We start from the raw sequence: 27,887 nt of genomic DNA on the forward strand, positions 1-27,887 counted from the left end.
CTGCCCGTGTTTTAGCTGTATGTCTACATCTATCATCCTCCACACTGTTCTTGGCACATATACTTGCTCAGGTAAACTGATTCTTTGTTTTTTATGGTTATCCCTTACATATTCTATGTACAACTGTAGCCCAAACCTGTATTGTAAAAAATATGATTGTGTTTTATTCATTAAATCTAAGATATGCTCACTGTCTAACTTTTATTTATTATTTCTTAACTATTCCGATGTCTAAATCATGGCAATATCCTGCTAGTCATCTAATGGGCCAGCAGGGGGCAGCAGATAAACACATTAATAAATTATATATTTAGAACTGTAGATCTACACTTAAATCTTTCAGGATAATAGTAATAAAAAATAAACTTACAAAACAAATAGCCAGACTTCATTGTCCTCAGTGGCAGCTATGGCCCTGATAGTTTGTACAGTATTTAACTATAGTGGTTCTTAAAGTAGGATACTTTCAGGTTAAAGTGAAGAAATAAGCTTTTAGCCTCGTTTTAAAAACATTTAGTGAGCTGGCTTCCCCCGATATCTGCAGGCAAGCGTGTTCCATGGTTTGGGGGCATTATTGACAAAGGCTGCACCCTGATTTTCTTTTGGCTGCTCTCCCAGCCAGTCCACAAATTTGATGAGCTCTATCTCAGACACACTTGATGCAGCTAATGAGGCCCTTGATTAGTTACACCTGATTTGCAAATGAGTGCTTTTATGGAGGATTCTGTTTGGGGGTTGAATAATTTTGAGACTGCAGTGGTCATTAAAAGTGGTATTTTGTGTTGAATTTGAAAAAAAAAAATCACTTGTAAGATTAGTTGTGTTGAGATATTTCAATTGTTCTTTTTTGACTTGTTCACTGAACACAGCTAAAAGTCTGTAAATTTGCCATTGCCCTCGTCTTATTTAAATTGAAGTTGCATGCACTCAACTGTCTGAAGTAGTGTTCATCCACACACAAGTAAAGACCACCCTTTGAAAGTATTAGATTGTGTACTTTCCTTTATATGTACAGATTTTCATTGAACCACCTCAGAGACCAACACCTCAACACATAAAACAAGGGCCACACTACACATATTTGACAGCAGTGGTATACAAACAATCTTGTAGAAGAATAAGCTTTAGTTTTCTGCTTTGGGGTTCTGCTTGGATATCCACTTTGTGGTGAAATAAAAACTGCCACATACTGTATGCCGGTCTACAGATGAAAAAGCTCCAAATCGCAGCAACATTTGTTGTCCTGTGTGACGACAATGGAGGAACGAACAGAATCTGAAGAGTCGATTTCACTAGTGAGTAACACTGCCGTGCGGCTGGAGGGAGCTCCCCTTGTATAGGAGGCATTAATATACAAAAACAAGAGTTAACCCAATAAAAGACATTACACTTCATCATGTTAACAACAATCATTGTCAGCAGAAACAGTGCGACCAAGGTGCATCTAAAAACCCTAAAATGGTGCGATTCTCTTTGAAAATGTTAAGATTTAGGATGAGTACACGTTAATGTTAAGCTGTTTAGAAAATCTGACCGACCTGTGTAATTATTGTAGATCAGTGGAGCTGAAGGTAAGGACACATCGACGGCTGCTGGAGCCGATCGTTATGCACCCTTAACAACCATTAAGGATTATTGCACACAACTCATCTAAGGCCTCTTAACCATCATTACAAGGGCATCATCACAAATGCCAAGGCCCTTGCAGAGCAAACCATTTTTAAATAACTATATATTTACACTTCATAATAATGTGTCGCCAGCACAGGTCCTCTGACAGCTGAAAAGTGCTGAAATCAAAATATATAGTGAAAATCTTCATAGTCGTACAAATTCATCAACGGAAGTGGTGCACGAAGGGGTTTTTGATTACCTTAAAAACCTCATCGGAGCAAAGCCAGCTGGAAGTTTGAAATAAAATATTAATTGGTCACTGGAATCATTAGAAGTCATTATTAGAAAGAGGATAAACTAGAACTATTAGAAAGAACCAAACTTTAGATCTTTTGTGGTCAATTTCAGTAACATGCGACGAAGCAAGTAATTTGAGAAGCAAATGCTAGGCAGCAGAATAAAAAGGGAAAATATTAATACTTGTGTAACAGATGAGTGTCTAGTTTTACACATGTACCCATGTAAGGCACAGTCGCCTCCGCAGTGCATATGGTCCTTGATCATTGCCTTCAGCATTAACATCTTGTTAGAAGTACACTGCCGTAATAGCTACTCCACTATCATCGGACACAGATCACACATCAGTCATGCTGCCATTTACAGAAACAACGAAAACTGGATTTTGTTACCAGAAGAGGTGAAATGATCGTCGACAGTTTTTGACCGGACAAAATTGGCCCCTTCCCTCTTCAACATGCTTATATGAATGTCAAGTCGATCGAGGGAACAAAACGAGCTGTGCAGCATAAGAACCTGATGATAAAACGATGAGACCAAAGGGGAGGGAAAAAAAACCCCACACTGAATCATCAGTCCAATTTGTGGCCACAAAATGGAGGTTTCTGGTGCTGCAGACACACGGTTACCATGGAGACGGGCTGCAGTGGGGCTACTTGGCTTTCCCTGTTTTAACTGCAAATGTGGGATTGTCAATTCCCCCCACCCCCTTTCAAATTTTCTTGTCCTGGATGCAGATCAGTTACTGCAGGCTTGTCAGTGCTACACTTGAAGCTACCTCCCACTGGGCTTAGACATTTTGGTGTATGCGGTATTTGTTTTTCAGCCAACTCTCTAAGCACTTTAGACATGCAGCAAATCCTAAAATAGTCTGGAGAGGCAATAAAGGTACAGAAGTCTTAAACTGAGCAGATGTGAAGCATTGAAGCCACTTTCCCCCCCATCTTTTCCTGCCCTTTTTTTTTTGAAGGGTGATTCTGACGCAATTTGATATCCACTCCAATCATCCAATCATTCATGATATGAACACAAAACCTTCCTGAATAAACTGAGTTGGGATTAATCTCAACCCGTGACATTTGGACTCCCAAGAATGTCCAGTACAAAACAGTAGGAAACCCCCAGCATTTAAAGAGCACAGCATAGAAGAAGCAGTTCCCCAACCGCCCCAACCTTTTGTCCTTCTGGTCAAGTAGAAATGGAATTCAGGTGCAGGTTAATTTGCCAGCTGAGTGTGAGCGAGAGTCAGAATTTGAACCAAGTCGGATTAAAAAATACAGACTGCAACACCCTTGAAAGGATTTTAAACCTTCACATTCAGTGTCTTGTTCTGTGAGAATTCAAGCTTCTTCTGTCCCAAGTTGATAAAAGAATATATACTTAACCTCGCATCTACTTTTGATTTCCATTTAGCCGAATAAGTCTTTCAGATCGTTGTTGACAGACGCACTGTGTTTAATTCCACTTTGGTTCATGCTAGGGGCAGCAGCAGGTTGAGAAAAGTTCTGCGGGCTGAAAAAAGGGTTTGCTTGCATCCCAAACCCGCTGGGCACTCCTCCCATACCTACTGAGGCGCCCTGCATCTGAGTCTGAGCGCTCTGGGCTGAACCGAACTGATTGAGCCACGGGGCATTGGTACCAGGGGCAGGCTTTGGGCCCATTTGGTTGAGCGTGACTTTGGGCTGGTTGGGTGTAAAAAGACTGTCCAAGGCGGACATGTCGGGCGCTTTATTTGCTTGCCCAACGGGTCCTTGATTCTGCGTGAGGGCTCCAAAGTTTGGGGTGCTGGTGGTGGTGGCCATGCCGCCGTAGAGCCCGGGGCCAGCGGGCCGCATGCCCATCCCCATGCCTCCTGTCTGAAAGCCCATGGGTGGGTTGAAGCCGTTGGAGACTGATGGGCCCATGGAGCCCAGCATAGGGCTGGGGGATGAGAAGGCAGTGACGGTGGTACCCTGCACTGGGGCTGGTCGTGCTGTGTTGGCCAAGGACAGGCTGTTTAATGACGTCATGTTGTTGAGAAGGCTGCTCGTCAGATCCTTAGTCTGCAACATAAAATGGGGTAAGATATGTCAATGCGAGCCGTGAGCACGTGTTTGTGTACGCAGACGTTTGCAGGCGTTACCTTGGTGTTGGAGGTGTTGGCTGGTTTGATAGTCTGTGGCGCTAATGGCTGCTGGTTCCTCAGTTTGGCTGCCTGCTCCTGCTCCTTAGCCAATCGCTGTTTCTCCTCCAAAGTCAGAGACATCTAGGGAAGAGAGATGGTGAATAAATTGGGCTGCAAGCTAAATGGACAAAAGGTGAAGATTTGTGCAAATGAGGTATGACATTGTTTCCATACTCTATTAGGCTGTGGGGCGGTCGCTGCAGATCCATTCTCTTTCCCATTAACCCCTGTGCTGCCAAAGATATCATCAATCTGAAAGCAAGGAAACACTAAATCACTCACTGCAGCACAGAGACATAAAACAGCAAACAGTAAGTTCACCCATGTTCTCTGATCTGTTATTTTGTTGTCGTAGAAACGACCTCTCACCTGGTTGCCACTACTAGGTGGGCTCTTGGTGCTCTCTGATTGGTTCCCTGGGTTTGAAATGTTTATACTCCTGTTGGGAGAGACGAGAATGAACAAAATGAGAATAGAGGCATCCATACAAGTCTGGTTTGTCATGCTATTATCATATTCATGTGGCAAATATCATCTGCTAATTGCTTTCTAAGACAGATCCAATTATCCAAGAGGGTCTACAGTATAAAATCCCCATCAATATTCATGACCATTTAATCAGAGAGAATAAAAAAGGAGGCTGATTTAAGACTGACAGAGACCTCTGCTGCTCCTGCATGGCGTGCAGCTGCTCCAGCTTGGTCTTGTGCTCCGCCTCCATGCGACTCAGCATGTCCCGTATCACCACCATGAACGAGTTAAACTGTAATATGGAATATATCAGGTAAGAGAAAGAAAATCCAAGAGTGATCCTAATTACTATTTAACAATTATATCTACGGAGCCTGATTCGGCTGCCAATCTCACATTCAATATCGTCGCAGTGACCTGAAAATGTGGTTATAAAACAGAGGATCATTCCCTTTGGGGGTGTGAATTCCTGATTTTGAAGTGAGTGCTCAAACACCCAACAACAAGTCGACAACAGGTAAGACTTGATGAATCGAATTCGACTGAAAATTCTTAGTTGGGAGCACCCCTAGAAATTGCGTTAAATAGATGTTAACCACAAAATAAGGATGATGAAAATCAGAGGTGCTTTTCAGAGATCTGCGGGTTAACTAAATTGAAGGGTAAGTATGTGTGTTTGGCTGTGTAGTACCTGGTTAAGGTTGAGGTTGTTGTCGATGCTGAGAGATACAAGGTGGGGCAGGCTCTTGGTAGCAAGGTGCTCTTTGGGGATCCCCAACTTCTTGTGGCTGAAGGTGCACTTATAGATTCCTACAGTGAGGGGTGGAAAAGTCAAACAACCAGTCAGTAAAGGAAAACTCAACTCTTTCCAGGGCTCCGCAAACAAGACTTTTTTTCTGATACCAGAAGATATAACACAGTGGTCTTCAATCACTTTGCATGTATCACAGAGGTTTTGTGAGGCGAGTGAGATTCTACCGTTCAGGTTAACAGGTCACGTCTTTAAACCTTTTTTTCTCTTTGTGCAGAAATAACACCACTACATTCAGAAACGCAGTATCGTCTGTGATTAAGGGACAATGTTTCAACATTAAATGCCAAATTTATGTTGTGGTATTTATATATTTACTTATAATTTAAAAAAAGGAATAAATGAAAACGGAGGGCATATTTGCAACTCGTACTGGTGCTCCTAATTATAGAATTTAGTAGCACAGTCTCCAAAAATGCTCGCAGCCCTGTTTTCAATTAAACAAGTAGGAAGAAGAGTGGCGTCCGCTTCCTTTACCTAGAATGCCCATGAGTACCGCTGGTTCTCTGGAGGGGATCTGCTGTAGGAAGGGCAGGATCTCATCAATGACAAACCACTTGTCTAGATATTCCAAAATCTTCCCCAGACAGACCAGAGAGTTCACTCGTACCTGCACAGAAACAAAGGAAGATACATACAGAGACACTGTCAAAATGTGAATGGAGTTTCAAAAAAGGTAACATTTTGAAAGACAAATTCAGACACTTCAGTTGGTAGCGGAAAACAACATCTGAAAAGCATTTTTATGGAAAAATGTAATTATGCACAGGCAGAAAGCCTGAAGGGTACAAGCTGTCAGCGAGAAATGGCTGACGGAGACTCACAGCAAGTGAGGAGGTCTGTAGACAGGCTGATTTGATTCGAGGGATGAGGGAGTTCTTCATGGACGGGTAGTCAATCAGGTTGGCAAACGTCGGGATGATGTTCAGGCACAGCTCCTGCTCGGCCGCAGATGAGACGTTATGAAATCGCATCGTATTATGCCAAGTGCATTCTTTCTTACAATGCTTAAGGAGAACATAGAGTACAGCCAAAAAAATGTTTCAAGGTTTCTGAGTACACAGAAACACCAAGCAGGTAAAAACTGTACCTGGATCTGCACAGAAGGGGCTTCCAGAGCTCTGTAGACCATAGGCAGCACACAGTTCTTAATGTCCTCCGCCGGTGTCTTGGTCAGCAGCAGGTCCATCTTCTGCAGGAATATGAGCAGGATCTGCACGGCACAGGGACCAAGTTAGAGAAAACAAAGAGCCAAGAGCAAGAAAATTCTGCTATTTTCTAGAGATGAGTAAGGTTGGTTAGTGGAAGTTAACGGGGCTTTCAGTGGCTTTAGTTTAGCTTCTGGTACTACAGACAACACAACGCACAAACTAGCTGATGTGTCTGGAGCATATTCGCAGCAGAGACCACTCACCATATTACTAGCCTGAAGAAGCATGGAAAGAAAAATACAGAGAAAGACAAGTCTTGATGAGGTGACAGGCCGAGCCCAAACAGAGCATGCTCTTCAGTCCGTTATATTCAACTGATACATCTCACTTTGAAATCCCAAACACACAAATGTCAAAAGGGAGAAAACATCATGCAAATGTCTCAAAGAGGAGTTTTTAAAGAAAGGGTGAGCACATTATCTGAGTACATGTCCATACTAGAGTGCACTGCTAGCATAACAGCACATGCTTAGACTACAATAGTTTCTGTGCGCCTACCTGAACAGGTTCTTGCTGCTTGAAAACAGGCGTGAGATCAGGCAAGATGAGACGAATGTACTCTTCCTTGGTGCACTCCTCCGCGATCAGCAGCACGTTGGGCAGCACGAAGGGAACCATGTCCGGGTTGACAAACTCTGAGGTCAATGCTGGCAAGATTCGATGCACCACCACTCTCTGAGAGACAGAAACAGAATGGGTTCCAGAGGCCATGCGCTTGTGCGTTGTTTGTTTAGTTGCGTTTGAACTCTCACACTCACAGGAAGCATATGAGAGCATGTGTTCCGATAGATATAAAGGCACTGAAAGTGACTAACGTGAGCACTCAGTTATTAAAAAGGAGAACTATCAAACAGACCTGCACTCACGCCACCCATTATAATAAACAAATCTGGGGGGACATACTTTTTTTTTTTTTTTTAAACTCTTAGCTCACCCTTTTTACCCGTTACATACAGCATTTCCTTTACAAAATGTCCTGGAAATTACCTTAGGTAGTTTGGGCAGGACTTTGGGTAGGCCTTTGTAAAACTGGGACTTCTGTAGATTATCCCTCTGGAAGAGCGAGTCAAAGTACTGCAGAGTCACAGCACCCACGTCATCAAAAAATGGAATCTGAATTTCACACAAGAACACAATAAAAGAAAGAATATTCATCAGACATTACCAACACACTATAATATGTAAATACGCAGTGCTGTGTATCTTTATGCATAAGTCGTAACAATGCAAACCTTGGTCATCTGGTCTGCATCTGGTCGGACGTTGGGTGTGACGCTGAGCAGCATTTTGACATGTTCCCGCACCTCTGATGGGATCTTGTTTAACAGCGCCGGACTCATTGTGCTCAGCTACAATTGAAAAACAGAACACAATCAGTACTCGATTGGTTATAGCGACACAATAGAACACACAAGTCGCACAACTGCTCTGAACTGCTGCATGACTTTGATTTTTAAGGTTATATCCACAGGGTTAAGTCCACATTGGCTTGCAGCAGCCAGTCCTGGAGTGTGTCAAGTCACCATCGTCAGGATTATTTCAAACATGTTTCCGTTTTACCACTCAAATCAAATCTGAAGAACGCTTCTGCCTGCACTTTGAGCTGAACCGTGACACAAATCTAAGCGGATGACAGTAGCCAGAGAGATGACCATGAGGAAAGACAAAAATAAGCATGTGTGGAAACCAAGTATTTTCCACATTTTGTATCGCGCAGCATATAAGTGGTTCTCAAGAACAAGATTTTCGAGTGCTCAAGTGATATTTTAAGTGCCTACAAAGTACAACCATTATTGTTTTAGTAGATTTTTGACCTTTAGAATCTGTCCATTCACTTGTCATGTTCCCACATATGGCACTCCTTCATTTACCTGGTCTAGCTGCCTGCTGAAGCTCTTAAAAATGTCATGCTTGTTGACTTGGAAAACAGGCTTGCCGTCGTTGAAGACGGCATGCATGAGAACGCCCAACGAGTACATGTCGGAGGCGGAGTCACAGCTGACGGACAGGATGTACTCAGGGGCCAGGTACTCTGGGTTGGGGAGGCAGAGTGGAGGCAGGTTGGGCTCCCACTCTTTACATGTGTACTTAGGCTGAAGAGGAGGAGAGAGGAAGAGAGTATAAAGATGCATCAATAATGCTAAGTAACTGCGAGTAAGCTGTGCCTGACAGACTGCACAAAAGGAGCAAAAGTCTTCCAACACACCTCGGCATCAGAGGGGTTGTTGGAAGAGATGCTGAAGTCAAAACCCATGATCTTCCAGGCTCCACTCTTATTGAGGATGATGTTCTCTGGACACAAGTTACCGTGGACCATTTTTACCCCACTGTGGAGAAAGGATAAACCCTCTGACATCTGAGGAGACAAAAAAAAAAAAGAAAACGTCAGGAGAAATTAGAGCAAGACGGACAAAAGCACATTTTAGCTTTTGACATTTTCTGACTCATTCTGGATCAGAGAGCTGGAGCGCAGCTTAGTAAACCTACATCTCTTTCATAGCAAAGTATGAAGATAGTTCTCAGCTTTGGTATCACAGAGTGAAAATGTTTTTGTGATAACTTCAGGATTAGCACACAGTTGCTATGGTAGACATTTTCTATTCTATTTTCAGTAACTTAGCTGTGGAAAAGGCAAGGTGACAGAAATAAAGACCAATGATGGTGAATGCAAGAAAAAAATCAAATTCATTCACGCTGCACCACTTCATGCATAACACTGAGATGTGAGGCATCAAAGTGAGCTGGTTCAACTGGCTTTGAGAGGAAACAGCATGCAGTATGAATGCGTATTGGACTTCCAGATCTAGACTACTACTGGTATTAAAACCTGCTAGACAACTCCGATTTTGTGTGCTCATATTAACAAACAGGTAATTTCAGTGATACATCATGTGTGCAGAGGTAATCATCAACCAAGAGTTGAAATTCGATTTATCAATTAGTTTATAGTATATATATAGTATAAATGTATAGAATATGTTGATGACCATTTCAGAGACTTTAAGAGCCAAAATGCAAAGAAAGTATTTTTTCTGGGGTCTAAAATGTGAATACTTGCCGGTTTTCTTAGTATCTGATGATAATAAATTGCATCAAAACAAGGCTTCTGAAAACTGTTTTGCATCTAATCAATAATAAAAAGAACCCTTGGTTGCAGCCCTGCAGCAAGCAGGTTAGCCTGTCTGCACCCTCACCTGTAGCAAGCCATACTTGGTCTCCACATCATAGAGTTTGTAGTCCTTGATGTCGCTGGGCATGGGGCTGGGCAGGTTTTCCCACTGGCCCAACACGTTGGACAGACTGGCAAACACCGGCTCTGTACAGAATGCCAAACAGTCTCTGTGGGCCACAGACAGGAATAACATCAGTGTAATTTGAAACAACTACTTTTTAAATGTTGAGTTGAACAGATGCAGGTCGATTAACAACACAAGAAAAGGAAAAAAAACAGAGACAGATAAGTATTTTGAATTTAGAGCTTCCCTGGGTAAAAGTTAAGGAAAAGCAGACTGGTACAACGAAAGTAACCGCAGTAAGACAGCCTCAACCTTATTTTTCCCCCGGGGGCCATACATTATTCAGGGCCCAGTCTACGGAGTCTTTTGATCATGACAAGCTCCTGCTCACATATGCACACACAGAGGCAGACAAATAGATTTTGTTATGCAATTTTTCTCCTCGAATGTCAAGCCCATTTTTGAGCTGTGACTCATTCAAGTTGTCCTTCATATACGTGTGTGTGTGTGTGCGTGCGTGCGTGTTAATCACCGTGACTCTTCCAGAGGATGCTGCACAGTCAGGAGACGGGGGTGACGCAGTCTGGTCAGCTGTTGCACCCCTCTTTTCAGCGAATCAATGATTTGGTCCTTCTCAAATTTCTGATACTTATCAATCATCTTTTTGTCAAATACAAAAACAGCCACTTCCTGGAGGGTCAAAGATAAACAACAAAGTCCTGCAGTTACTCAAGGTGTGGAGAGTCCTCAGTTGCCTTCAACAACAACACAAGCATAGTCAGCTCTCCATTAAAATCTATTTTTTTTTAGGAAACAGAGCTGGTTTGGTTAGGAGGAGGATATTAACATACACACACCTGTTTGGTGGACTTCTTGGTGCCATTGTAGATCCTCCAGCACAAGCCAGGACCCCCGCTGGCAATGTGACGTCCAACCTCAAACTCCCGTGTCACTGGGTTGCCCATGACAGCACTGGTGACATCTGCCGTCACCTTGGTGACGGTGCTTTTAAGCTTATTCAGCATAGACTCCATGTTCAGGCTTGACCTGCTTAAGTAAGAGAACTAGATGACACACCACGAAGGACGGGGAAGAAGTTAAATAAAAATACAGTTTTTAACTCAGAGGTATAGACCAGTCAGTCAAATGTCAAAACAATAGATTTTGCAAACACTGAAAGAGGCGACTGTAGCACAGCCCTTTCTACAAAGCAAAAGTCTTCAGCAATCCATTAGACATGCACTCTAATGCACCTGCTTGAGAAATTTGCACATCAAAGTGCCCACCAGGGGAATAAGCACCATAACAGCCCGAGCTGTCCCCAGAAATGTAAAATGACTCAAAGCAAAAACTCAACCACGCCACATTAAGACTCTCTTTCAAATTACTTCAGAGTGACTTAAAAGCATGTTAGGCAACGGGAAGTCAGACAAAAGAACATGGCTGGCAGTAATACAAGGAAATTCTTTCTATGTGAGCAGTTTCTTCAGTCTTAAGTGGGTTTCTAGTACTTTGATGTTTACTCCACAGCAAAAAGGCTGAATAAGCTATTGTCTATAGATTGAGATGTACACGGTAGAGTTTGCATAATAAATTTCTTACGGAGTGCAGCATAAAAAATGTAAGGCATTGGGATTAAATTGATCAAAGTACACTGAATCTTACTGAAAATATGTAGGTCCATGCCAGTACCCACCCCAACTAATTTTGTTAATGAGAACCCCTGTTTGTGCAGTGAATATATACACATACACACACACATATATATATATACTGCATACACAATGAAATACAGTACTACACAGCACCTCCCTCAGGCTCAGTCCCTAATGCCAACTGCTGTAACAATATGTTTTGTACACATTCAACAAAACCTTTTAGGCTTTCGGCTTGAGCCTGATCCAAAACACTACAGCTTCATCTGCAGGTGTAAAACAGTGCTGAGAGACATTGCAGGATTTCTGGCCTGATATACTCAACTGGATCTGCTGCACACGATTGTCAACATTGCGGCATGACCGTCTCACTGCTCGTTACTTATTTCATGATGGAGAGACAGCCTAAGTAACAATGCATGCAGAGGAAATCGATACATCACAGACGCAAATCTCTGACCACTATTAAAGAATATTTCATTAAATATTTCCCCTGACGTGAGGCTGTTTAACGCTTTTATCTGCAACAGGTTTGGTTGATGTATTTGTCATCGAGTACCGATGTTGTAATAACGTTGTGTTATTATGATGGCAGCCGATTTAACGTTACTTCACATTAGTTAATAGCTGGCTAGTGTCCAGACCAACAGAGGTAAACTGAGAGCAGCGTTTGGTGTGTCATCTCACCAAAACCACCTGCACCACCTTCGTTAGCTAGCTAGTTAGCCGCCAGGATGCCAGTCAGTTTATTACTAACACCGGCTTGCTAGCATGGTTATGAGTTGACAAGCTACTCGTCTGACGTTCAACAATAATTTCAGCGTTGGGTTGGAGCAGTTCAATGTTGTATCTGTCGCGTAGTGAGGCTGTCATGTGCGATTGGGAAATAGCTTGACGTTAGCGGAGTTCATCGTCTTGTTTAGCTTGTACGCACACATCACAACTAGCCTGTGACACACTCGCTAACAGTAAACAGCCATCTTCCTAAACCCTCTTTTAGCTCCTTGTCTAACCTATGCAGCTTTAAAGGGCTGACATCATCGGTGCAATCTGTTGGCCACCGTGAAAGACTTTTTCCACACAGATCACGGTGGCTAACTACCCAAGCTAACTAGCCAACAATGCGCAAGTAGACGTGACTGTCATCAAAGTGAAAGACCGTCTGTTTCAATCCCAAACTGTCACTCCGAAAAGTCTCCTGCTGCTTACCTTGATATGAAAAGGGCTCTCAGTTTTAGTCCTTATTATAAGTAGACGCTCAGCTGTGCGGCTGTCAGTAATGGCTGTGATACACAGCCCCCATGTCTTCCTGTAGCATACGAAATGAGGTAGCTCAGTACGCTAGAAGAAGAACAACCCTACTTCCGGGTTTGTTAATGCAGTCAGGTGCATCGACGTCATCCGAGCCTTTTTTAAAAAAAAAACATTTTCAATTATTTTTATGGACAATAAATCTGTACATCAAATCTCCTGATCCGTGTTTACACAAACACTCGATTATTCATCAGTGATTATTTCACATCTTTACTAATTGTAATAGTTAAAGAGAGGGACATAAACAGAAGGAAAATTACAGACAGATCACAGATTTATGTACAAATAAATAGTGCACTCAAATATGGGTTATTATTCACAAAGCTTTGTGCCCATTCGGAAAATTCAGATATACTTTATATTCTTAAAACATACTGTATTTAGACAAATGAGACCGGTAATGGTGCCCGAATACTATTTAGAAGAGGTCACAAATGTTGGTAGCTCCAAATATTGAGATCCTATAATATTCAGATGGGGTCACAAATTCGGAAAACTGTGATACCAGAAACGTAGTGTAAGGGTCTGTTGTTAGTGTACTGATACTTCAATGTGTTCTATACAAAAATATCAAGATTTGTGTGATAGTTAGATTTAGAAAAAAAAAAAAAAAGACATTTTCAATGGCAACATGGCTAAAATTCCAAACCAGGTAACAGAACCTGATGGGTGACATAATTTGGTGTAATATGGGAACACAAGAAAAATGTACAGCAGTCTTGTTTGAGAGTACATCAATTATACTTTTATTTAAAATGTTACTCCAACAGAATATAAAGCATGTTTCAGCATCATAAAGTGCATTCTACCGTGATTTCAATGTTTGTAAAGAAGAAAAGATGCTGACTGTAATGAGATTTGTTCGTAAATTACTATTTTATGACCAACTGAGGGATCATGCTTAACCAAAGATTAAATTAGTAGCCTAAAATAACATTAAGTCAATATTAATTACACATCTTCCATAAAAAGGCATAATGTACAACTTTCAAGTAAAAATCTGAAAAGTTACAATTCAAAGACATTTGACCAAAATACTGGTACAATAAGAATACTTTAAACCCACTACAATTAAAGCATATTATATTAACCTGAGTTATGGTTAGCCTAATGCATTATTGTACCCTTTCTGCTTTCATATTAGTTTTAATTTTAAAGTTTCCACAGACAGATCTGTCCTCAGCTCCATTACTACAGCTTCATTAGTGTTGTGTTTTCCAGTGTTTTTCCCCTCCCCACGCCACAGCACGCTACAGTAGAACTGAAAAACTAAAACAAGAAACAACATGGAGGCTAAAACATTGTTAATCTTCATTTGCAGAAATATTAATGCCTGATCAAAGTGCACAGCATTACTTTTGCAAACCACCGCTCCATTTCCAAAGCACCAATCAACCCAAGTGAAGCTCTTAAGAATAACACGTTAACTGTATCCACAAGGAGAGAGAGTGCACAAAAGCAAATGCCCTCTTTAAACATTATTCATCTTTACAGCAGAAAATTAATATCACGACAAACAACTAAAAAATTAAAAGTCCTGTTTAAGCACCCAATATCACTGATGAGCTGATACCATCATTGTTTATACTCTAGTGCAAAAACCATTCACAACTACAATTAAGCTTATGGCTTGAACGGACTTGTTTCTCAAAATGCTAACAATGAAATTGTTATCAGACAGATAATGCTTCCAGTGCTACAGGACAGTAAGAACTACATAGAATAAACAAGACTAACCAGCATGTCTACAGATAAAACCTCAACTAAGGTAGGCCTCTTGTGATTCAAGGAATTTGTTAATATGCTGCTGCAGCACCATTTGCATTACTTATCTGAAGGTGTCGATCCCTCCCTACAACTAGACTTAGATTAGAGGTGAAATATCCATAACTATAGAGAACACCGCGTTTAATTACCCCATGACTTCTGATGTCCATTAAATTATTATAATTTTTTTCATTATAAGCGCTGCGCTACCGAAAAACAGGTTTGTGAAGTGCACCTAAGAAGTCAAACCAGTGCCCCTCAGTTGTGTGTTACAGAAGGTGCTGGAGAAGTGCTGGAGGAAGACCACCGGGTGATGTTTTTCAAACTCTTTGAGCAGCCGCCTCCTCTCCTTGACAGGTATGGTTTTGCTCGAGGAAATGTCACGGAGAAGCTGTTTGAGGCTCTCCAGCGTGGTAGCCTCTCGCTGGTCCTCGTACTCCTGCGGTGTCACCTGCTGGCAGAAGGTGAACGCTGCGACACGCAGTTGGGAAGCAAAAAAATCAGTTTCTGACCGACACATTTATACACAGTGGTAATGGGACATGTGGTTAAGAACAGAAATCCTTTTAGCTTGAGTCTTTAGTTCAAGCCAAATCAATATAGGGGCATTTAGTTGCAAATCTAGACACAGATACACAAACTAGATGTAGATTAAAATGTATTGTTTGTCATTTCTAAATTCTAAATCTAGATTTTGAAGATCGTGCAGCCTTGTTGGAGATGCTAACAAACTGTATGTTTAACCAGGAAGTAGTGCAACTGATTTGGGACTTACACAGACATTTTCTATGTATTTTCTAGAGTCTATGTACATTCCATACATACAACATTTAAAGGGTTCTGTTATTCTATAACTTCTGAGTGTAATGTCAGTCACAGAGTGCATATTTTGTGTTGTAGCTACATTTGACTTACTGGCAATTGAGTCAGGGTCTTTTCCCAACTGCATAGTCGTCAGTGTTCTCCTCACAGCTTCAATAAGGGATGCAGGAGTCTACATTCATTACAGGAATAAAGGGTAAAAGTAATTTATAAAATGTTGTGAAGAACTGCTATCAGGTATCTACATGGTTATTTTCAATTAAATGTTCTATTTAGGAGTTCAAGTCATTCCCAGTGTCTTTAAAATAGTATGTGAGTGACACTTTTTGATATTATACAGTTTTTTTCTCTCTTCTTTTGTATTATGCATATTGTTTTCTATATTTTTATTATTGCCTTATTGCCTTGTTATCTTGTTCTATTGAAGACTTATTGTTCTGCACTAATACACCAAGACAAATTCCTTGTATGTGTAAATCTACTTAATAATAAACCAGGCAATTAACCTGATTCTGATTCTTAAATTAGAAAATTAAAGAGCACCTTAAAGAGCTCAGTATAGTTGTCCATGAGAAACAGCACCAGGGTTTCGCTTTGGGACCGAGTCAGTTCATGATTCTGGACAATCGCTCTCTGAAAGGTGCGGCAGACCAAGGCCCTGTTATCAGTCTGAAAGAAAACACACCAGAAAGTCAACAACAGATTCAACCTTTGACATGACAGCACAAAATTAAGCTACACTTGAATCTAAAAGAGCAGTTAAACAACATGGGCTATGAACACCGAAGCAGTATCCAAACTGAGCATTTTATTTCTATTATTTTCAATTACTTGTATCTTATTATGATACACTAAAAGTGTGCTCAGGCTGGAGCTGACAGTGTGGTTTGGCGCAGGAGGTCAGCTACCTGTTTCTGAAGACGGCAAGCACCTGGGTGTGCTGCTGAAGCCATCAAGGTCAGCAGCCTCCTGAGTTCATCTCGAACACTCGTCTCCAGCAGCCGAAAACACAACTGAGATGCTTTGATGGCATCCTGCACCTTCCCTTCATCTGTAGAAAACAAAGATGTGGTCAAGACAGGAGGCAGAAAAGGATTGAGATCTTCATGGGAAATCAAAAAGTACTCACCTTTGAAGTATGCAAGAAAATTAACACCAAATAACAGAGCCACTGTCACCTATTGCTCCAAATGTAAACACACTTGTTAACTAATGTAAAGTATGCCAGAAAGGGTAATTAAGATGACATAAACATAAGCCATAAAATAACTGTAAACCTGATCAAGTCTCACCCAGCAAAGTCAGAATTGCAGCATGTATGTCCAGGTGGCGTCCTGAGAGAAGAGGAGCTTTTTCCTGTCCACTGTAGAACTTGGCAATGGTGTCGAAGAGCACTCTCTTTTGGCTTGCCATCTGCTCTGCCTGGTCATCTTCTGAAAAGGCATCGCCACCTTGTTGGCTGAGCTGTTCCCCAGCAACCACAATCAGCTGGTCAGGAAAGAGCTCCAAGCAGTCTGCCGCTGCCGACAGCCACCCATCCAAGCTGTAAACAAAGGGTGATGAAACCAAACATAATGTTTTTCATTGTCACAGCAAGACAGGCGATGATTTAAAGGTTGTTTTATTTGCAATTTCTGAAAATGCAGGAAGATCAGTTTATAGAATTGTTGGTTTTTTTGTCAACTGAGCTAAAAAGCTTAAAAGTACTCATCAAAGCACTGACTGGGGCAGATTTAGGGTGTCGGGCAGCTCTCTCTCCAGGCATGTGTTGGAGATGACCAGGTCCTGGTTGGCCAGAGGAGCTCTGCAGGCTTGGAGCTGAACCCTGGCAGGAGAGGTCAGGATGCAGTCCAGCATGGGCAATTCTACTATCTGCAGCAGCTGCAGCAGCGTCTGCTGCTTCCAGACCTCATCCACGACTGGGGAGGGAGGAAAGAGGAAGAGAGTATTGAGAGAAAAATTGCAATGATCTGTTGTTCCCTTGCATGGGGCACCCATCATATTTGCAAATACTGAACGAGTAGCTCAGTCTTACCAGCTTTGGACAGAAAGGCAGAAGTAGTGGAGGTTGTGTTTAGAGCCGGAGACAAGGCTGGTCGCAGGTTGATGGTCCTCAGAAGCCTCTCAACCCTCCTGTCTGATGGTCCGACCGCAAGGGGATTAGAGATCGTCCTCAGTTCCTTCAGCCTGCAGAAACAACAGGAAACATCATGGGGATTAATAAACACTAAGGTCTGTGTGGAGGTACTGGAGAATATTGATGATTATATATTCATTATTTATTTTCATTACTTTAATCCTGCCTTTTAAAGACACCATGAAAGATATAAGATAATTAACCAAAACCAAACATGTAATCTAGAGTTATGTTCCAGGATCAATATTATATCAAATATATTTATGCATCTCCTGTGTCTGCAGTATATAAGATGTTTTTTTATAAATATATGTAAAAAATAGTCAGTTAAGCACCACTATGACATATCAGAGAGGGGATTTTAAGTACAACCAACCTGGTGCTCTTCCTCCTCTTTATTCCCTCTTCTTCTGGTGGCATGTTTTCTGTGTCACTATTGCACTCTTTCATGGAGGAATTGGGTAAAACTTTATATTCCAGGAAACGGTACAGGCTGCAGCTGCTGTCTTCAAAAGTCGCGTCCTTGTCTCTGCGAAACAGCTTTGTACCCACTGGTTCGAACACCTTGGCCTCCATCAGAGCCTGGCAGAGCCGTGCAGCTTTGAGGCGAGACACCTCACTTGTGCAAAACACCACGTTCTGCATCAAATAACTGAGGACAGCATCCACAGCATCTGATCCGGTGAAACATTCGGCATGAACACGCAGATGCTTTCTGCAGCGGCGTACCTCCACCTGGGTGTGCAGGGCCTGGATGATGTTGTGCCACAGCTGCGTGGCACCAAAGGGCCCGGAGAAACCTATTTGGAGACAAAGGGTTAGAGGAAAGGGGAAAACAGGTTAAAGCTCAGAGCTAAAAATTATGGACTTCATAGAGGTCCAGTGGGTTTACAAACGGGTTGAATAATCCCATTTGTATATATTGAAAAACTTGTAAACATGTTGAGAACAGTTAACAGTAAAAAATCTGCATGGTGAAAAAGGCAGAAAATCTTCATCTAAGGTTTGCTTATTCTACTGTATATCCAAGATGAAGGTGAACAGGTGAATGCTGTAATGATAATGGAAGAGTTCACACTGTCATCTTCATTATGTCACTGGAAACTACTAGTGGAATATAACTACAAAGATTTCTTATGTGCAAAGTTGAGGTGCTTGTACTTTACATTTCCAGCTTATGCTACTTTACACCTCTACTCCACTACAGTAAAAACTGCTTTTAACTCCACCACATTTATCTGGCAGCACAGTTATAGTTAGGTTCATTTACAAATTGTGAATTTACATCCAAAACATGAGCTTAGTAAAACTGCCCACTGATATGAAGTTAAATTAGCTCCATCTCGACCAGCTACGCACTAAAGTAGTCGGGCATTTAGCTAACTACTAACGCTAGCTAAACCTTAACTAGCTAAAAGTTCAAGTGCTATTTTGAAGCTTTTAATGCGGGACTTTTACTTGTATGGTACCATTTTTCCTTGAGATTCTGAATTTTTCCAACCACCACTTCTGGTAGACCACACGCAGACTCCCTAAAGCAGGGTCTCTGAATGTCAAAGTCACTAAATCTTTTAAAAACACCATTTAACCAACTTTAATCAGAAGGCTAACAATCTACAGTTAACGTATTCATCTGTACCAGACTCCAGCGTCTTAGCATTTATTTTAACAGTCTGCTCTGATGATGTGCCTTTGTTTACATAACGGGGGAACAAACTAAAGTTAAACGTATTGAGTGTTAATATTCAGATCTTACCATGCTGTATATTTTCGCGAAAACTTCTGGTTTGGCTGTTCAACCTTCTGAACCGAGGAGTCAAATCTACCGCCATCATGAGCTATATACGTGTGACGGAAACAGCTTCTTCTTCTTCGCTGGGTTTTAATGGCGGTTGGCAAACCAGCTTATGGGCGCATTACCGCCACCTACTGAAATGATGTGGGGGACATCAGATCGGCAGAAAAGAACAAAAAGAAACTAAATTCTTTGTATTATTTCTGGTATATTTACCAATATATATATAATCTATATACTAAACTGGCCAGGTTCAATAGCATCAGAGTATTACCTCCATTTAACCCAATATGAATGAAATCTGCATATTTGCAGCTTCAGTGAAAAGATTTTATTTCTTAATTTTGTAACATAGGTGGTTCAGGCTGTAACTATTTTCTTGCTATAGTTCCTTACTTGCAGCCAAGATTATTTCAAACAGATACATGTGTCTTACTGAAGTCATGTTTGCATGTAACTGGCCATGGTGTGTAGTGCATCAAACCTGAATCTTAATATCAAGTACACTTTTGCTGACTCATATGCATGTCCTGCCAAAAAGGATGAAATACATTCCCAAAAGAATCCCTAAAAATATGCCAGTGACTGACAAAAACAAAACCACATTGTCTCCGGTAAGGTGAGTCCCCTTAAAAGATGTTCTTTTCTTCGCTGGTGTAATAAAAAGTGTATCACATTCTTCCAGCAGGAGTCTTTTCTCTTAAGAGAAGAGAAGATTTGCCAGTAGATTGTGCCTCCCATGCTTCCTCTAACAACATTTAAATACATTGTTGTTCCTATAAAAGAAAAGAAGAACAATTGTACATTTGTTTTTATTCTTATTTTTTGTCTTTCCTGCAGGAAGCTACGCTGCACTGACGCCATATGAAATATATAAACCACCTGGATATTTAGAAGTCATTTTCATTAAGTCATGTCCAATGATCCAGTTATAAAACTAACAACCCAGCCAAGGCCCATCATTTAATTTTGACAGACTCCTGTACAATAACGCCCACCCCTTGTTCTTTCAATGATTTCTGCCACGTGTTAACTTATTGTAAAGCACCTTCTTGTGGAATGGAGGGTGGATCAGTAGTAGGCGGCTGGTGTTTTAACAATGAGAACGTAAAAACACAATATCAGTTCCCTACCCCCCTCCACCCCCCCACCCCCATTTGGAACCGTTGTACTTCACATGTCAGGTGACTGTACTAAACATCCAACCACCACAGGGAAGTGCTAGATATGAAATAAAGACATTTGAGACTCATAAGGGTTCATCCAGAATGAAGTTGTGAATGTGGCTCTTACAGGATCTGCACTATCAGAAAAAAATATTTATTTTACAACAGTGTTTTTCTACTTCAAGGTGAGGCTGCTGCTCTGCATTTGTTATTCCAATATTAGCTCAGTGCCCTCTAATGATGGAACGATTTAAAGTCGTTTTATCAACCTCTAATAGCTTGAAAGTTAAAGTGTGAAAGTTTTAAACATCCCTTGTTCACTGTGTTGAGCAGTATTGTCAGGAGAAGGAAAGTGAACTCTTCACTCTTCAGGTTTTAGGTGGATGCTGAGTAGAGAATAAGCTCTTAGTTGATCTTTCACTGACTCGGACAAAATTATTTAATCGTTAATCTTTTTCAGAGATGATTATTTCAACTGTGTTCGCCATCTTGGTGATGGCACCCGTTTATCTGTTCGCCTCGTTCTCTTAAGCCAGAACAAAGAAAAGAGACGACCTCACCCTCCATTTTAGCCTTTTTATATCGGCTTCAAATTTCACTCAAGATTTTACTTCAATTTCACTTAAATCTTAGAATAGTTCTGCTGTACCTTTGCACTTTTTATTTCCAATTACATATACTCACTTTTTAATTCATTTGGTCTATCTTTGTGGCTCTGAACATTTACTTTTTGTAGGCTTTAAACTATTACTTACTTAGGTTTAATAATTTTCTTTGCTGCTTAGAAATTAATATCAGCTATCAGCTACTAAATTATAATTTCTATTCAGACAGTTATAGTATGAAGTTTCTCCAAAATGTGTCGTTTTCCAATAGGTGCATATGTAGATAAATTAAATTATTCCAATATTAGCTCAGTGCCCTCTCATGATGGAATAATCTAAAGTTGTTTTATCAATCTCAGAGAAAGTACAAAAGTACAGAGAAATGTGAAGGCATTTTAAACCCCCCCTTCCCCTACCAATAGTTTTGGGCCCTTCAAGGGAAAATTATGAGGACCACATCCCGGGAGATTCTTTCATTCATGTCAATGACTTTTCCAGTGCAAAGAAGCTGTCAGAGAGGCTTCTTTATCTGGACCGCAGCGATTCTGACTACATGAGATACTTTAACTGGAAAAACTGGTTAAAAGTGAAAATGGCTCTGTTTGGTAGAGAGCACGCTTGCAGAACTTGTAGTTACTTACAAAAACACAGAGGGTATCAAGCTTTTCATGATCTTAACAAATGGTACTGGGGTTAACAGAAGTCTACCAAAAAGAACATTTGTCAAATTGCATTTCAGTGTGGCGCACAGTCAACAGAGGGAATTTGTAAAAAGTCCCAAAAGTCTGTAGTGATTGTAAAACTGGATTCTGTCCTCAAAATGTTTTAATCATTTCATTTTTTACAAGTGTTTTTTCTACTTTATGGCGAGACTGTTGCTCTGCATTTGTTATTGCAGTATTAGCTATGCCTCAGTCTCCTACGTGTTCCACAGTTCAACAATTGCTTCTTTTTTTTCACATATTGTGACTATATTGTCGCTTTTAGCTTCTATAACATTAGAATATTCATCATGGGACAACAATCCATTTTAGGTGTAGTGCATCAAACCCGAATCTTAATATCAAGTACACTCTTGCTGACTCATATGCATGTCCTGCCAAAAAGGATGAAATACATTACCAAAAGAATCCCTAAAAATATGCCAATGACAACAAAACCACATTGTCTCCGGTAAGGTGAGTCCCCTGAAAGATGTTTTTTTCTTCGCTGGTGTAATAAAAAGTGTATCACATTCTTCCAGCAGGAGTCTTTTCTCTTAAGAGAAGAGAAGATTGTGCCTCCCATGCTTCCTCTAACAACATTTAAATACATTGTTGTTCCTATAAAAGAAAAACAAGTCTTTCCTGCAGGAAGCAGGAACCACCTGGATATTTAGAAGTCATTTTCATTAACGCCCACCCTTTTGTTCTTTCAATGATTTCTGCCACGTGTTAACTTATTGTAAAGCACCATCATGTGGAATGGAGTGCAGAATTCAATTCTACAATGCTGAGAAAAATGTTAATGATAACCAGATACAACAGATGCGGATCGGGAAAAGCAAAGCAGTACAGTCTTTATTACGGTCCAAAGGTCATGATCATGATCTTCCTGAATCCAAAGTGCAACGTTTAGAACAAGGTGGAACCATTGTACTTCACATGTCAGGTGACTGTACTAAACATCCAACCACCACAGGGAAGTGCTAGATATGAAATAAAGACATTTGAGACTCATAAGGGTTCATCCAGAATGAAGTTGTGAATGTGGCTCTTACAGGATCTGCACTATCAGAAAAAAATATTTATTTTACAACAGTGTTTTTCTACTTCAAGGTGAGGCTGCTGCTCTGCATTTCTTATTCCAATATTAGCTCAGTGCCCTCTAATGATGGAACGATTTAAAGTCGATTTATCAACCTCTAATAGCTTGAAAGTTAAAGTGTGAAAGTTTTAAACATCCCTTGTTCACTGTGTCGAGCAGTATTGTCAGGAGAAGGAAAGTGAACTCTTCACTCTTCAGGTTTTAGGTGGATGCTGAGTAGAGAATAAGCTCTTAGTTGATCTTTCACTGACTCGGACAAAATTATTTAATCGTTAATCTTTTTCAGAGATGATTATTTCAACTGTGTTCGCCATCTTGGTGATAACACCCGTTTATCTGTTCGCCTCATTCTCTTAAGCCAGAACAAAGAAAAGAGACGACCTTACCCTCCATTTTAGCCTTTTTATATCGGCTTCAAATTTCACTCAAGATTTTACTTCAATTTCACTTAAATCTTAGAATAGTTCTGCTGTACCTTTGCACTTTTTATTTCCAATTACATATACTCACTTTTTAATTCATTTGGTCTATCTTTGTGGCTCTGAACATTTACTTTTTGTAGGCTTTAAACTATTACTTACTTAGGTTTAATAATTTTCTTTGCTGCTTAGAAATTATTATCAGCTATCAGCTACTAAATTATAATTTCTATTCAGACAGTTATAGTATGAAGTTTCTCCAAAATGTGTTGTTTTCCATTAGGTGCATATGTAGATAAATTGGTGAAAATCTGCACCAAGAATCACACATCTGATAAATAGTGAATGAAACAAATGAAACAATACAATAATAAATACATAGTAAATAATGCAATAATAAGAAATAATCTAATAATCTATATGAGGATGAGTGATCCAAAAAACAAACTATCTTGGGCACTATTTCTTGTGGTGAGAATTTCAAATCCCTAGATGACCTCTGAGAGACATTTTTGTGGCATTTTCTGAGACAGTTGATGAGCACCTTCATGTTTAGATCAGCGCCACATCTCACCTGCAGTGGAGTGCGGATCGGTGGCACGGTGCCGATGTTTTAATAGTGAGACGGAACAATCCTCGCATGTGGATGCCTCACTGTTTCATGCAATCCTCTTATTTAGATCTCTGCAATATGTGAACATGACTCCTATAGCCATGATTTCATCTACTAAGATACACCCCAAACGTCTTTATTGTGTGCGTAGGAAAAGACATAATTGTGAATGTGCTAATGCTAACAGGAAAAGTAAAGAAAAAACAAAGCAGCACAGCCTTTATGACAGTCCAAAGGTCATCCACTCTACAAAAAAAATGTTTATATTGTAATTATAGTGTCTAAAGCCAAGGTAGAAAGTGTAGAATGTGAGGTTAAATTTAAACGACTGCAAATCAATGTTTTTCCTTCTTGGTTTTACGTATGCAATCTTTATCCTATGGGTTAAACATAAGACCAGATTTTACCTGAGCAAACACTGTTTTCTTCCCTTTACCCGAGAATGTGGTTAATCATCCCTCCCAGTCAGGTGACTGTACTAAACATCCAACCACCACAGAGAAGTGCTGCTTGTGAAATAAAGACATTTGAGACTCATAAGGGTTCATAGAGAATGAAGTTGTGAATGTGGCACTTACATGATCAGAAACAAATATTTATTTTACGACAGAATTTTTCTACGTCAAGGTCAAGTTGCTGCTCTGCATTTCTTATTCCAATATTAGCTCAGTATTTTTCATCCACTACGGCAGCACCATAACTTCTTGTTTTAGGTGGATGTTGAGTTTACAGTAAGCTCTTTGTTCAACTTTCTCTGACACCGAGGAAATTGTTTAATCATTAATCTCTTTCAGAAATGATTATTTCAACTCTGTATTTTCCAACTGGAAACACCTGCTTATCTGTTCTCCTCATTCTCTTAACCCGGATGTATGCTTTAAATGTATGTATGAGTGCTCCTGTTACTTCTGTATGGGAGACAGTCATAAGGAATCAAAGGTTCTCTATATAACATTAATATTGCATTAAAACAACTGTAAAGATACAGTGGTATAATGGTGGCCTGAGCAGAGAATGAATGAACACTCACTCAGTGTGTGTTTCCCGTCTTGTGCTGCTGTGAGCACGTTTGTTTTGGTCTGAGATGTTGACGTATAGAGAACCTTTGAACAACATAAAAAAAAAAATGTAATCCAAAAAGATCACGGAATTTGTAACCAGGTGAATACAACAACCTATAATATAAAACACTGTCGATAAAATATCACACAAAAACTTTGCTAGCATGCACTTCTCTCCATGAAGGCATTTGTAAAATAAAATAATCTCTCTGTGACTTTTGGCCTCTTGAACGATTTTGTACTTGACAACTCTAACGGCAGTAAGTACCTGTGTTGAAATGAAAGCCCTCCCCCCCTTCCCCTTGTTTACAGTCAAACAACACAATTCATAGTCTAATCAAATGCTCTGTCTGCAATTTGTTCTCTCTCCAAGGGTGAGCCATGTCCGTCTTGGCCTGCCAGTGGACTTCTCTGCGCCCACTTGTCTTCGGCAGCCTGGTGATTTCGAGTTTTCTAGTGCTTTTCTTCGTATACTACAAGCCCGACATCAAGTTCCCCACTTTTGACTTTAACATGGAGAGAGATCGTCCCCCCTGTCCTGTAACTCTGTGTGCACAGAGCGCACAGAGCCAGAACTCAAACCCAAACTGTTCCATCGAGCTGCACATTAACCCAAATCACAGTTACACCCAGAACATCCCGGCGGCAGCAGAGGACACTGAGCCTGACACTATTGTATTGATTTGGATGTGGCCGTTTGGCTTCAAGTTTGATCTCAGCTGTAACATCTTTAACATCAGGAGATGCCACTTGACAGATGATAGGACTCTGTACAACAAAGCCCACGGGGTTCTCTTCCACCACAGGGACATTCATAGTGATCTAGCGGGCATGCCAACAGAGCCGCGGCCCTATTTTCAGAAATGGGTGTGGTCAAACATGGAGTCACCAACAAACTCAGCTCAAAACCCAAAGCTTAATCACTTATTCAACTTGACATCTAATTATCGGCATGACTCGAGTATTCCTGTGCCTTATGGGCATCTGGAGCCGCTGACACCTGAGGATGAGAGTTTCAAACTGCCAGCGAAGGACAAGTTGGTGTGTTGGATTGTGAGCAACTGGAACCCGCGGTACAAACGTGTCCAGTTCTACAATGAATTGAAAAAACATGTCAAGATTCATGCTTACGGAAACGCCTTTGGGCAACGCCTGAGTAACCAGGACTATTCAACAATAGTTTCTAGTTGTAAATTCTACCTCTCCTTTGAAAACTCTGTTCACAAAGACTATATCACAGAGAAGCTATTCAAACCTATGATGCTAGGAAGTGTACCAATAGTTTTGGGCCCTTCAAGGGAAAATTATGAGGACCACATCCCGGGAGATTCTTTCATTCATGTCAATGACTTTTCCAGTGCAAAGAAGCTGTCAGAGAGGCTTCTTTATCTGGACCGCAGCGATTCTGACTACATGAGATACTTTAACTGGAAAAACTGGTTAAAAGTGAAAATGGCTCTGTTTGGTAGAGAGCACGCTTGCAGAACTTGTAGTTACTTACAAAAACACAGAGGGTATCAAGCTTTTCATGATCTTAACAAATGGTACTGGGGTTAACAGAAGTCTACCAAAAAGAACATTTGTCAAATTGCATTTCAGTGTGGCGCACAGTCAACAGAGGGAATTTGTATAAAGTCCCAAAAGTCTGTAGTGATTGTAAAACTGGATTCTGTCCTCAAAATGTTTTAATTATTTTATTTTTTTCAAGTGTTTTTTCTACTTTATGGAAAGACTGTATAATATTTATCATGGGACAATAATCCATTTTGTGAAGGACGCAGTAGAAGAGGTCTGGCCACGGTGATTATTTCAGGTATTATTTTCACGCATGCTTATTTTGACGTTTGTCATATAGTGATGTTATTATAATTTCTTGTTACATACTTTTCCATGACTGCAGCCACCCCAATACAATTGAGATGCAATACGTCTTTTTTATTTTTTATTTTTTTATTCGAACATCTGATAAAGGCAGGTTGTTTCATTTTGTTTACATATTAGACCCAAAGGTTTTCACAGAGAAATTTTTTTTAGATTTTTTTCACTCTATACATAAGAAAATACTATAAACAGCCATAACAAAACATTTTTCAGCATGCATAATGAAATATTGTATAAATGAGACTCTAAACAATAAATGAACAAACCTAAACCGTCAGAATACAGATCTGAGTATAACCGGAAAGTTTGGTGTGTGTGGTGATTTCTGGCTGAGTGAAAAAAAAAAATCACATTTTGAGAAAACAGCCTTTAAGACCTAAATGTCTAAATGGCATGACATGTTATGGAAGCCCATAATCTCAAAATTGATGAGTGCTTGAAAAAAATGACCATTTTGTTGTAGTGTCTCACCCTCTCATTTCTCATAAATAATTGCCACTCTGCTGTTTCTTTTCTTGGATATCACACATTCAGTTATTGGCATCTCTAGCGCGAGCACCACCATCTAGTGGCCGTTGGCATGACAACTCTGAACTCCATCTCCATCCATCTCTCATCCATATAAAACAGCATCCAACCACAATCGTTTTTGATGAAATCAAGTCAATATTATCTTTAACCATGAGTTCAAAAGTTGATTCCTATTGCCATTTTGGCCCAGAGACTGGCACACACACACACACACACACACACGCAAGTATATATTGGTGTTTTTGCCACTTGGAAAGACATTGCACTGACTCAGATTATGTCCTTAAACTTTACCGTAACCTCTACATGCCTAACCCCTACCATATCCCTTCATCATGAAGACATTTTGACAATGTCGCAGTGGGAAAAGCAAAAGTGTAAATTATAAAATAATGATGGCAGAATTCCATTTAGCTAGTGAGTGTTTTCACAGTCTTGGTATTAATGCATACTAAGTGACAAAGACAAGTCAAAATGCCTGCTGTGGAAAAAGGTTTATTACATTACATTA

At 40.4% G+C, this 27,887-nt stretch overlaps 3 protein-coding genes across 5 annotated transcripts; 1 reads left to right on the forward strand and 2 right to left on the reverse strand.

Annotated features, from left to right (window-relative positions):
- Positions 1-984: 984 nt before the first annotated feature.
- Positions 985-12,782, reverse strand: scyl2 (SCY1 like pseudokinase 2). Of its 3 annotated transcripts, none has more exons than XM_070853889.1 (18): positions 12,669-12,782; positions 10,662-10,851; positions 10,337-10,494; positions 9,763-9,907; positions 8,775-8,924; positions 8,440-8,661; positions 7,801-7,917; positions 7,556-7,681; positions 7,067-7,243; positions 6,448-6,570; positions 6,182-6,295; positions 5,835-5,967; positions 5,238-5,356; positions 4,738-4,838; positions 4,445-4,514; positions 4,250-4,327; positions 4,034-4,156; positions 985-3,953 (listed from the first exon to the last, which is right to left on the reverse strand). In XM_070853889.1, the coding sequence occupies exons 2-18, from the start codon at positions 10,836-10,838 to the stop codon at positions 3,321-3,323; spliced, it is 2,766 nt and encodes a 921-aa protein (XP_070709990.1). In that variant the 5' UTR covers positions 10,839-10,851; positions 12,669-12,782; the 3' UTR covers positions 985-3,320. The 3 variants fall into 3 exon arrangements, with proteins under 3 accessions (XP_070709990.1, XP_070709992.1, XP_070709991.1); XM_070853891.1 differs by having other exon boundaries at positions 10,662-10,854; XM_070853890.1 differs by having other exon boundaries at positions 10,662-10,868.
- Positions 12,783-14,745: 1,963 nt separating this feature from the next.
- depdc4 (DEP domain containing 4) lies at positions 14,746-19,334 on the reverse strand. The gene is made up of 9 exons (XM_070854053.1): positions 19,256-19,334; positions 17,876-18,299; positions 17,398-17,549; positions 17,086-17,281; positions 16,655-16,905; positions 16,271-16,413; positions 15,906-16,031; positions 15,456-15,534; positions 14,746-15,011 (listed from the first exon to the last, which is right to left on the reverse strand). Exons 1-9 carry the CDS (start codon positions 19,332-19,334, stop codon positions 14,776-14,778), a joined length of 1,686 nt encoding a protein of 561 aa, XP_070710154.1. The 3' UTR covers positions 14,746-14,775.
- Positions 19,335-22,729: 3,395 nt separating this feature from the next.
- LOC139221812 (4-galactosyl-N-acetylglucosaminide 3-alpha-L-fucosyltransferase 9-like) lies at positions 22,730-26,551 on the forward strand. Its single transcript, XM_070853753.1, has 2 exons — positions 22,730-22,882; positions 25,338-26,551. Exon 2 carries the CDS (start codon positions 25,346-25,348, stop codon positions 26,519-26,521), a length of 1,176 nt encoding a protein of 391 aa, XP_070709854.1. The 5' UTR covers positions 22,730-22,882; positions 25,338-25,345; the 3' UTR covers positions 26,522-26,551.
- Positions 26,552-27,887: the final 1,336 nt, after the last annotated feature.

The sequence above is a fragment of the Pempheris klunzingeri genome, chromosome 22, assembly GCF_042242105.1.
Source record: "Pempheris klunzingeri isolate RE-2024b chromosome 22, fPemKlu1.hap1, whole genome shotgun sequence".
In the NCBI taxonomy this organism is placed as follows: Eukaryota; Metazoa; Chordata; class Actinopteri; order Acropomatiformes; family Pempheridae; genus Pempheris; species Pempheris klunzingeri.